Here is a 12,459-nt window from a genome sequence, read left to right as displayed (position 1 = left end):
ACCGATTGTGTGGGGAGGGGAGGCATGGACACGAAGGACATGTCTTTATGGCCTCACTTTTACTTAGCTGGCAAGTCTGAAGCATAGTAAATTGCCAAATGTCTTAATCATTTCGTCTGTGAAGCTTAATATTTGAAGATCTGTTGTTTAAAGGTACAAAATAAAGTTGCTTGTACCTCAAGTTGTAATCGGGGACAACAGCTAAATCATTCAGTTGTAATCATATGTTGACTCTACCGATCTCTTGCCAGCTAGGACCACTATGCATGGCTGCTATTAGAACACGACTTGCCTTGCCCGCAGACATTGTAAGAAAGAGGCCAACTTTACCTGTTGCTCACTGACATGACGTCATCTCCTCCCCTTTCAATCTACCCGCAACATCTCTCTTCCTCCCTGCCAGTCAATTAGCCTTCCACCACAAGATCATTTGTTCCACATCTTGAGTCTTCTTCTTTCAAAGGTTCCCTCCATATTTATTGACTGGCACCTCTATATGGAGCTGTCCTCCTCCTCCATGCCAACACAGTCTCCTCTCTTGCACACTACAAATGATGTCTTTTACATCCAATTTTATCCTTAGTACATTTTAATCTTTGCTATACCTGCACACTGAAGTTGCACATCCAGCAGGCTTCATTTCTTTCGAGCCTTTGCATATCGTCTGCAGTTACAGTCCATGTTTCACTGCCATGTAGCATAGGTGTCCACATAAAGCTTCATACAATCTGCCTTTCACTCTGAAAGAGAGGCTTTTGTTATCAACAAAGGTAATAACTCTCTGAACTTTGTCCAACTGGTTCTTATTCTAACTATTACACTTTCAGAGCAACTGCTTCCATTGCTAATATGAAGGGCTAAAGGTAATTTTTTTTTATAGGAATATACTGCTTTGTAAGAAGTTATAGCTTAATGAGTTTGGAAAGCTACCATATGGCAGATATGAAGTATAAACCACCACCACCACCACCACCATTGCCACCGCTGCTGCTGCCGCCACTGCCGCCACTGCCACCACCACCACCACCACCACCACCTGCATGTGAACTTAACGTGCAAGTGGCTGAGCAATCTACAAACATGCCTGCTCTTAATATAGATCTCAGGGAGATTTAGCATGGCAGAATGTGACGAAGTTGGATCTTTGAAATACAGGTACTACTCACATTTGCCAGCTGAGTGGACTGGAGCAATGTGAAATAAAGTGTTTTACTCAAGGACATAATGCACTGCTAGGTATTGAACTCACAACCTTATGATCTTGAGCTGAATACCCTAACTACTTAGCCACTTGCTTTCACTTCACACATACATGCACATGCAGTCATGTGGCTTTTCTCAGCAAGAAACCTGTTCTGCTCTGGTCCTATTCTCACATACTTTACTTTTTTCTACTCGTTCTCTGAGCATAAAGTTGCCCCAACCCTTTGAGGTTCATAGTTTTGCAGACAGCACAGCAATCTCATTAGTACTGGTGGCATGTAAAAAGCACTCAGTACATGCTGTAAAGTGACGTTAGGAAGAGTATCCAGCTATAAAAAAACAATGCTAAGTCTTTGGGTCCATCAGATTATGTCAAACCGTCCAACCCATGCCAGCATGAAACATGGACGTTAAATGAAAATGACTACGAAGATGATATATGTCCTGCTACTTTTCAGTTTCCATCAACCAAATGCAATCGCAAACTTTGGTCAGCCTAGGGTTAAAGTAGACGATACTAGCCCGAGGTGCAACGCAGTGGGTCTGAACCTGAAACAATGTGGTTGGGAAGTAAACTTCTTAGCGCCTACAGTAATCGAACGCCTTGTCTTTCGTAAATGATATATTTGTGTGATTGAAAGTGAATGTGTGTGTATGTGTGTGTGTGTGTGTGAGAGAGAGAGAGAGAGAGAGAGAGAGAGAGAGAGAGAGAGAGAGACGTGTACACATACACATATCCATCCATAGAGAAGGTAGTTTCTCTGGTTAGCGATTACATCTCGTACCGCCATCCATAGTTTCAAGAAGTCCTAACACTCCCGTAATAATCCTTCACACCTCTTACTACTTCCTTTCGGTTTAACTTCCCTTGCTGACATCTCTGTCGGCAGGAAAGCGATCGTTTCTCCCCAGGTAGGTATGCTTCATTCTCTTATCTACCCTCATTTGTATATACAGTCCTGTTGCATACCAATTATACATTAGTTACTAGACATATTAACTATAAAACATTTGCAACACATCCATCGCGTCTTCTCAGTCGGTGACGAAGTGTGTGGCTTTGTTTTTCGTCTTGAGATGTTGTGTTGATGGTGGACAGAGAGAAAAGATTTGTTGCTGTGATGAGTGTTATCGGTAGGCAACAAGGTTTAATTACAGCAGACTATATAAATCAGACCACACAGTAAATGTGATGATATAAAATAAAGCTCTCCGCCATCAGACAGAGAGGAGAGGTGGTTTTCTTTTGCCACTCTGGCGACCAAGAATTTAACCGTAAGTTATTTATCTGGTCTATGCAGGTTCGAATGGCGTTGAAGTCATTCATTTAAATTAGTGAAAGATTTCAATTAACCACCCTCACTATTCTCTTTTCTGATCCACTATGAAATTTTCCTAGAGCTTTTAATATAAATCTGTCTTGGATTACTGTAATCTTTTTACTAAAAAATTTAATCCCATTAATATTCTCACATTGTTTTAAAACTAACCTCTCCTATAAAATATACTCAACGACCTTCCCCCTTTTTAATACTGTTTCTCCTTTATTATTCTGTTTATTGGCCTCGTTATTATTGTTGTTTAACTATATGAGTACATTTGTTGTTGTCGATGATGATTGTATATATGTTTTTATTAGAGCAGAGTATTTTAACCTTCATCTTTGCTTTCCGTTAACAATCAAATGGTCATATTTTCTCCGCGTGTCCGTCTATGTATTTTTATTACTGTTCATTTTTGCAGTACTTTTGCCTGGAGGTTGCCCTAACCTCTCTCTCTCTCTCTCTCTCAGCAAATAGAATAATTGCGGAAAGGCTGGCAACAACGATTGCTACTCCGTTGCATAGTCCACTCCCACCAATTCTCTGATCAAAGCAACTTCCATGTTCGATGTCTTCCAAGTTGGCCAGACGTGTTTATTTGATAATTCTCACCAATTTCTGTACATAATACTCAACACAAGGGGAGGTAGACTGGAGGTCATTTAGGCATTGTAACACCCATTTTATATCACTGACCATACAAAGATATCTATGTCTCCCGCCCACCATTCTTCACATTCTCATGTTTTTTCTTTTTACCTAAGGTCGGTACCGTTGTATTTCATATGGATCCAACGAACGAAAATAACTGACCGGACATAGCAGAGGCATATGCATCTTTAATTAACCCTATAAAAAAATATAAAAACCACTTCACTTATATTGAAGTTAAATAAGCAAGTGTTTTAGTGTGGTACACACATGACTCAGTGGTCCAGTATCTAGCTCCACCACCAGACCTCGTGGATTATATATATATATATATACACACACACACACACACATACACACACATATATCTCCGTTTTTGTAAAGATTAGCTTTTATCCTTCACATTTTCTCAATATTTTGTCTGTGTGTACTATCAGCTCTAGGATTCAGGAAATTTTCCTTCTCGGCCACCGGAATCCTGGTACTGTGTCTTACTATACACACACACACACACACACACACACTTTATTAACAACGCATTTTTGCATTATTAATCATGAGTTTTAAGAATCTATCACGAATTTCTTTGTATTCGTTTGCTCACTACGAATTGAACACGTCGATCTCATCATCTGATGCCCTTGTGACAAATAATAGAAATCATTACGATAGTAGGATGGTGAGAAGAGATTCCCACTTTAGGATTGCGGCATCATGGACGGTCAGTTCCTCAAGTTCAAAGCCATTGAAAGTTGCTTTCCCTTTTCTCCATTAGTTAATAATAATGATTTTGTTTTGAAGTGATACCACTTCACATTTTTATAAAAGGCGGATATAGTTGATTGCACCGACTTCGTTACTTAACTGTTTTTATTTTATCAACTGTGGAAGGATTTGAACTCAAAATGTAGCGGAAGGAATCTAGGCGCTGTCATTCTACTCACTAACCTTCGCAGAGTTATTAAAAACAATAATAATAGTTCTTTATTTGCAACAAGGGGTATATTAATGATTTCTAACTTTGGTACAAGACCCTCACATTTTGGAGGAAGAATACGGTCACTTAAATCGACCTGATTGGTATTTTATCTTTTGAAGGGTCGTTAAAGCGTCCGATAAAATGCGTTTCGGTATTTCTATCCTGCTCTTTATGTTCTGGTTTCAAATCACGCTGAGCTCAACTTTGCCCTTCTTCCTTTCAGGATCGATAAAATGAGGCACCAGTCAGGTATTGGGCTCGATGCTTTCTGTTTATATGTAAAACAGTTATTTTATCAACGCGTGTTTGATGAAAGGTGATGTCGACCCCCAGCGAAATATGAACTTAGAATGTAAAGGGGCATAACTAAAATACTAGGTGACATCTAGTCTTGTACTCTATTTCTGCCAACTCACCACTCAATAATTGCAATGGACGGGGGCAGTCTATAAAGATAGACAACTAACTGTATACACTGTTAGATTACGGCCTGTATTATTTACGTTTCAAATAATCTATAGAAACAATCCCTCCGAAAAGTAATTTGAACCTCTTAACCAACTTCGAACCTACGTAGAACAATTTTATGCGTAAAAATCTAACTGGGCTTTTAATGATTGGATTTAGTCGGTTATTTGTAGCAGATTACCGATGATAGATGTTATTAATTAGACCGTTACTATATCTACTTTAAACAGCTGCCATACTCGATATTATAAATATACTGCAACCATTATTGGCTAAACGAAAATGGGAAGTATTGACTGGGCGGGGTGGGATGAAGGCTCCTTAATCCCAGCATTTCCACCTAGTTGGTTGGTCCCATCTGTTAATGGACTCAGGTAAAGCCAGGTTTTTAACTGGTATTTTGTCGGTTTATTTAATGGCTATAACTGCATTAAAAGCTGAATATTCAAAGCTGCTTCGGGGCAAAATACTTTTCTACTTTAACATTACCCCTCCCGTCCCCTTTTCACCCACTTATCTGCCCACTACTTTTTGTTCTTTCTCTCTCTCCACCTGACCTGCCTAAATTCTTTTCTCCCTTTTCGTTTCTCCCTTTCTCACTCTCACCACTCTCCTTTTCTTTCTCCATCATCTCACATATCTCATAATCTCCCTCTTACTTCCACCGTATCGCTTCATAACTTTCTTTCCTCATCTCCTCTTTTAGCCCTTCACGTCTCCTCCTCTCTCTTTTACCTCACCCTTTTTTATCGCTCTCTCTCTCTCTCTCATCAAGTCACATCTCTTTTACCTCACCCTCCATCTTACCCCTTCTGTCTTATTAACTCTCCCTTTTTCCTTATCACTTTTTCCTTATCACCCCTTCTGTCGTACCTCACCCTCTATATTACAAGTTAATTACTATCTGAAACTGATTTCCGGCAATGTGTGCGTGCGTGCGTGTTTTCTTCCCTCATTCCACAAGTATGTAGGTTGGTAGGGACAACATTGTGCTTCTGGGAAGGAAATACAACCTTGAAACATCAGCTTGCATTTGAAACACCCAACTGTAGCTTTTCCCTCGTAACGTTGCTCAGCTCCTTGGCCGTAATTAAACAATATCAGCTATGTTGTTGTCAGCTGTTATTTAGCATGGTTTGGAGAATATAAATCCAGCTATGATCCAGTTGCTTATAGATAAGGTACCGTAACTTTATTAAGTAAACCACATCGATTACTCCCTCTCTCGCAACATATTTGATACTTCTTTCTCTGAAGCCAAACTCTCTTGATTAGAGATTAATTCTATCTGTTGAGTAACTGAACCGTGTATTCCTTTCTTACCAGGGATATATTCTCCCTCCACATTGTTATAAGAAGTTGATTCGTTGGTTCCTCCACCTTCAAATTTACTGCCTACAAGTAATGTGGACTGAGATTGTTTCTTTAAAAAAAAAAACGAGAAACAATCTAGTTGTCAACGTACGAAAGAAAACTCATTACCTAATGAACGCGGACATAGACGTACAGTTAAGAAATTCGTTTCGCACCTTTGTGCTTCCGAGTTCGATTCTAGTGCGCTACATCTTGAGCAGATATCTTTTACAGTACGCTTACGTTGAAAAATGTTTTGTGGGTGGAATTTAATCGACCGAAACTGGGGGAAATAATCGTGTGTATGTGTTTATGTATTGTTTGTAGTGTAAAGCACCGTTTAATGTCTTTTCCATGCATGCATAGGTGAAACGGATTTTGTTGAAGCAGATTTTCTACGGCTGGGTGTTCTTCTTGTCACCAACCCTCGACCTGGAAACCAGCATCGCTTGTATGATGGTGATGCTCGTTTACAACAAACCGTGACGCTAAGTCACAATGCACACATACATCATCATCATTTAACGCCCGTTTCAGTTTCTCTCTACGAAACCCACTCATAAGGCTTTGATTGGTCTAGCCCTTCAGTAGAAGACACCCTTGGTGTCATACAGTGGGACTGAACCCAAGACCACATGGTTGGGAAGCAAGATTACTTCTCAACCACACAGTCACATCAGTATCTATGCGGAGCTATAAACAAAGTAGTGGAGATGTATATGGATCTAACAGTGTTGTATACAGCCAGGCCTGTCTAGTATCATATGTTCCATCTGTGACCATATTGTTTTTCCTTTTTTTTTGTTTGATTTTCAGTCATAGAATATCAAGGATTTGGACTACATCATCTAATGTGTCCTTCCTTGTTTATGACATTAGAATGAGATTTGGTTTATATTTTTAGCAGCTTGAGAAACTTAGGTAAAGCTCCCTCATTGCTACTGTTATTGTTTAACCTGTGCTGTGATGCATAAAAGGCACATATGCTGGTGACAGGTAAAGGACACCCAGTATACTCTGTGGAGTGGTTGGCATTAGGAAAGGCATCCAGCTGTAGAAACTAAACCAAAACTGACTGGAGCCTGATGCAGCACTCCGGCTTTCCAGTTCTGGTCAAACTCTAGCCCATGCCAGCATGGAAAATGGATACTGAATGATGATGATGATGACAGGTCAGCCCTGATGCAGCAGATCTCAGTGTTGATCAATAATGTATCTAGCACTGTGTTATCTAATGTGTCCTTTCATGATTAAGAGACTAGAGGAGGTTTGACCACTACTACTTATAGGTGGAATAAACAATAAGAGACATCCTCATTGGATTGATTGTCAGCATGTGTTTTAAGGACATGAAAAGAAAGTGTTAATTAGGAACTGTACTTAAATGATGGAGGGAATGGAATTGTGAGCTATAGTTTACCTGACCAAAATGTACACTGAGAGGATGGTATTTGTTTGCATTTTGTGTGGCATAGATGATTCCTGTTACATGGTACAGTACAGTGTTTCTCATGGGAAAAGGCCTGTGATAATTGAAAAGAGGAGCAGACTGCATCATCATCATTGTTGACTAATGTCCACTTTTCCATTGTTGCATGAATCAACAGAATCCATTGAAACAGATTTTCTTCAGCTGAATGCCCTTCCTGTTACCAACCAAGCAAAGTAGTATATTTCCCTCATGCCCAGACATGATTTTCACAGAATACTGAAAATAAACAACATTGCTTATATGACAGTAATGCTCATTTACAACTGTTACATGAGCTACAGACAAGGGTGCACGCATGTGCAAGAGTGCATTTTGCACCAAAAGCCAATATGAGAGTTTCTCTCTTGGTATCTTTTGCAGTATAGTTTGTTCTAACAGAACATTCATGTTTAAGTGGGAATAAATATTACATCTCAGTATTAATACTGCCTCTGTTGCTAATATATATTTTTATACACTTAAAGTCCCAGCTGACCAAAGCCTTGTCATGGATTTGGAAAAAAAAAAAAAAAAAAAATATATATATATATATATATATATATATATATATATATATACATACATATATATTCTTCCAAATCCACTCATAAGGCTTTGGTCAGCCAGGGCTATAGTAGAAGACACTTACTGAAGGTGCCATGCATTAGAACTGAACCCAAGATCACATGGTTGAGAAGCATAGTTTTTAACAACACAACCATGCTTATGCCTACCATTTTAAAATTAGGCACTTTTAAACATGTCCAACACCATGCAAGACAAAAAGAGAAGGATTATGTGAATGCAAATTCTATCTTCTCATTAATGGAAGTAGGGGGAAGAAGTATTTCACTGAAATTTGGGTGGGGTGCTTGTTTTTGTGAGTATGAGAGCCAGTTGTTCTCAAACTGGCTGTAATGTGGTCATATTGTCTTAAAATTTTAAAGATTTGCATGGCTGAATCCATACATTATCAAGTGGAAGGTCAGCATTTTCTGTCCTGCTTCCAAGTGCTACATAGTGACCATGATCAGCTCATTTATGTCTAAACATCCTAAAAATTCTCTGCTGTAGGAAACCACAGTTTGTTGACTGATACTATCTTTAACCTTCCAATGAGATTGCATCCTGTTTCCACTTCATCCCTTCCTTTCAAAACCACCTGTATTCAAACTTGAATGGAAACCTCAATAATTACTTCAGTTGTTACAGGGCAAAATTTCCATCATAGTTTCATATAAGAACCCTTTTTTAAAGTTATGTTCCAAATAACTATTTAATACGATCTGTCCATTAAACAAGTAAAAAGTTACTGCTAAAACTCCTCCAAGTTTTGGTTATTTTGAATTCTCTCTAGTGCTGGTATAGAATGCACCCAGTACTGGCTGTAATGTGGTTGGTAAATGAGTAAAGAATGCAAAGGGTTCCAAGGTCCCTCTTATTCAACTGCTTTAGTGTTGGTGCCACAAGAAAACATACCCAATATATAGTGTAAAGTGTTTGGCAATAGGAAGGGCATCCAGCCATAGAAACTAATTCAAGTGACACATATGAGCACCAGTCTGTGGAAACAGTCACTCCCAATAAGAAAAGACTTCGACCATGACAACCTGTCCAACCTATGTCTGCATGGAAAGCAGATGCAAAATGACGGTAATGATATAAAAAAAACTGACACACATAGGCAATGCATTTTAGTTAGAATTTTACAAAAATATTGTCTCAGAAGCAAATAAAACATACTAGAGAGGGAGAATGACTGAATAATGGTGGTGGTAGAGGTGGGAAGTGTGTGTAAACCAGTTAAAGATAAAGTTGAGGTCAATTAATTGTATTAATTGCAAGAAAACTACTCTGACAACTGCATTTTACATTTGTGAACCTTTAACCCTTTAGCATTCAAATTACTTTGTCAAATGTAACGCTTATTTATTCACATTTTTATGAATTAATCAAGCATTACCTTGTATCTTTGAGATTTCAGTGATGTGATTGTTCATTATTATATGACATTGCAAGGTAGGTGTAACAGGCTGGATCTCAGTTCAATTTGAACATAAAGCAGGTAGAATATTTGGGTTGGATATGACCAAATTAAATGCTAAAGGGTTAATAAAAATGATTTTTGACTGGATCCCGTGTTCTGTACTTCAATAGACATTGAGAAAGCTGTTATCATAGTATACAAAAGGTCTAAATGTTGAATGAAGATATATATGCTTAGTACACAGTTGTTTTGTACATTTGGTGAACTTTGCTTGTATTGACCTTTATCACAACTGACCAAGTATCTGTGACTGTATTGTCTTAAAATTTTATGAGTAGCCGAAGAAGTGCATTATCAAACAACCATTTGGAAAGTCAGCATTTTTGTCCTATATTCCATTGTGACATAATGCCCATGATTAACTCGCTTATCTCTTAACAGCCAAATGAGTTACAACTCTCTGTTGTTGTAGGTAACCACATTTTCTTGGCCAGTAGTACTGAGTTATACATATCCTATAGAAAAGTTAGGGTTTAATCATTTTCAGTGCAAGTTTTGTCTTTCATTCTTTTTACACTACAGAAGTTAGTCCTTTTGTGTCTAAGGAAGTAGTGAGTGCTTTGTTGAGGGAGATTTGGTTCTCATTGAGCATGCTGAGTGATCATGCAGACATTCCTTTGTTGTTTCAATGAAAAGATTAAAGCATAAGCACGTCCTTGATAGTTTGGTTCCTTATTGTCACTTCATTGTTATAATTAAAACATGAAAGAGTTTGTAAATGGATGCCTGTAAGAAATATGATAATTTTCATAACCTGAGTTTCAGTAACACTGTTGTTACCATCCGTCTATTAAATACACTTTTTTGTTTCAGTTACTTTTGAACATAAATGAAGAATTTAATACAATAATTTTGCCATTTTAAGATGGTACTTTAAACATAAATTAATATGAAATTTTAATGGTGAGTTTTAATTTAGATTACTCTAAAAAAACAAGTATGTGTCATAGAGGTAGTCTCTTAATTATTGGTATCAAAAGGGTTACAAAATCAATCCAGGTATTCTAAATACAGTTTTTTAAAATTTTATTGAAAAGAATTAAAAGAGTTAATTTGCAATGATAACATTAGAGAAAGGTTGAGCAAGTAATTGAGCATAAAAAATTAAAAGTATCAATTGCTGTCAGTTTTCTGAAGAGACCATGGCATAGCTGACATATGATAATTGAAGTAGTACTGGGTGCTGCGAGTCATAGATGTACACAGTAAGGGTACACCAACAAGACCTTAGAGAAGAGAGAGACTGGATCTTTGGTTAGGTCTGATGCATATGAAAAGTTATGTAGAACATTGATTTGAAGTCCAGTTTAAGTCATGCCAACATGGACAAATGCACATGACACCTATGATAAACAAATGGACACAATATGTTAATACCTTCATTTTCAGCTAGCTGATTTATATTATTTGTGTTTCCCCACCCCTGCCACACACATACATGGTCAGCCCTGATCAAGTTGACCTGTAATGAAAGGAATTTTTAGCCATGATCATCCCACCCTTTTGTATATCCAGGACTACATTGTCTAATATGTCTTTTGTTTTTAAGATGACACTGTTATTTGAAGGATATGTGGCTGTTATTTTTAACCAGGCAAGTAACTTCTTAGAGGCTCTCATTGGTTCAATTGACTAATGTATGTTTGTCAAAGATATAAACTGGATGTGTCTGCAAAGCATTTGTTTGATTTGAAGTATCCTGTCTCATATTATCTTCCTATTATGTGATGTACCTTTAAAGAAATAATAGCTTTAGCATTTCCTATTTGTATTGTTTGAAATGTTCTGAAACAGCACAATTAAATGATACATTTCTTTATATTTCAGTACCAAGTGCAACTTGTTGAAGAATCAGACGTATAACTCAGTGATCATTAAAGAGAGATTTACTTCTGAAAAATGGAATTGTTGCCAGATTCTGAAGCTGAGCCATACTACTGTGGAGTATGTGGCAAAGAATTTCTTGTTCATGCATTATTGGAGAAACACTTGAAAACCCATACAGTAGAGAGACGTTTCTCTTGTGACATCTGCGGGAAAGACTTCTTGAAAAACTCTCACCTGACAAGACACATAAGAACACACACGGGAGAGAAGCCTTTCCACTGTGACATCTGCGGCAAGGATTTCTCCGAGAATTACACCTTAAAAAACCACATAAAAACGCATACTGGAGAGAAACCTTTTCATTGTGATATATGTGATAAGGATTTTACTGAAAGATCCACATTGAAAAAACACCTGAGGATCCACACCGGAGAAAAGCCTTACCATTGCACGTTGTGTGGGGATAGCTTTACAGACCATTCTACTTTAAGATGTCACTTGAAGAAACACACAAGAGAAGAAAAATCATTCCAGTGCGAGACCTGTAGCAAGAATTTCACTACTAAAGCCGCTTTGAAAGGCCACATTCGAATACATAAGAAGGAGAAAACGTTTCCTTGCAAGGAATGTGGGAAAGAATTCTCACTTAGCCTCCAATTAAAGGCACACATGAAAACACACGCCAAACCTGAGCCACAGTTGAAATCGAATATTTTACGCTGTAAGATATGCGGGGACAACTTTCTGGACAATGTTGCTTTAACAAGTCATCTAAGAATACATAGAGACTAATTTGTGTTTTTATTTGGGCTGAAAGATGGTATAAATTTTTTTTTTAAATTAATATTTTCTTTTGTATTTCAACTCAATAATAATGATGATAATAATAATAATATTTCAAAGAAAATTTGATTTAACATTTTTTATTGCAAATTTTTTTTGTCTCCAGAGATTACTTTTCCTTCCATGGAGGAATGAAGCTATTTAACCCAGTATTTCACAAGAGAAGTAAATAGCATTTGTCAGAATAACAAGTCACCCTTGTCCTTGACATAACACTGCTCATGACGAAAACAAGGATAATTTTTAATATAGGCACAAGGCCATAATATATTGAAGAGATTTCTAGTCAATAAAA

At 37.6% G+C, this 12,459-nt stretch overlaps 1 protein-coding gene across 6 annotated transcripts; it reads left to right on the top strand.

Annotated features, from left to right (window-relative positions):
- Nucleotides 1-1,976: 1,976 nt before the first annotated feature.
- On the top strand, nt 1,977-12,228 carry LOC106882479 (uncharacterized). 6 transcript variants are annotated; one of them, XM_052969599.2, is made up of 3 exons: nt 1,977-2,115; nt 11,044-11,088; nt 11,322-12,228. In XM_052969599.2, exon 3 carries the CDS (start codon nt 11,394-11,396, stop codon nt 12,111-12,113), a length of 720 nt encoding a protein of 239 aa, XP_052825559.1. In that variant the 5' UTR covers nt 1,977-2,115; nt 11,044-11,088; nt 11,322-11,393; the 3' UTR covers nt 12,114-12,228. The 6 variants fall into 6 exon arrangements, with proteins under 6 accessions (XP_052825559.1, XP_014788652.2, XP_052825560.1 ...); XM_052969600.2 differs by having other exon boundaries at nt 2,032-2,119; XM_052969601.2 differs by lacking the exon at nt 1,977-2,115 and adding an exon at nt 2,179-2,478.
- Nucleotides 12,229-12,459: the final 231 nt, after the last annotated feature.

Source organism: Octopus bimaculoides, chromosome 7, assembly GCF_046866305.1.
Source record: "Octopus bimaculoides isolate indiv1 chromosome 7, ASM4686630v1, whole genome shotgun sequence".
Taxonomy (NCBI): Eukaryota; Metazoa; Mollusca; class Cephalopoda; order Octopoda; family Octopodidae; genus Octopus; species Octopus bimaculoides.
Note: the sequence above shows the minus strand (reverse complement) of the source record. Positions and strands in the feature narration are given on the sequence as shown.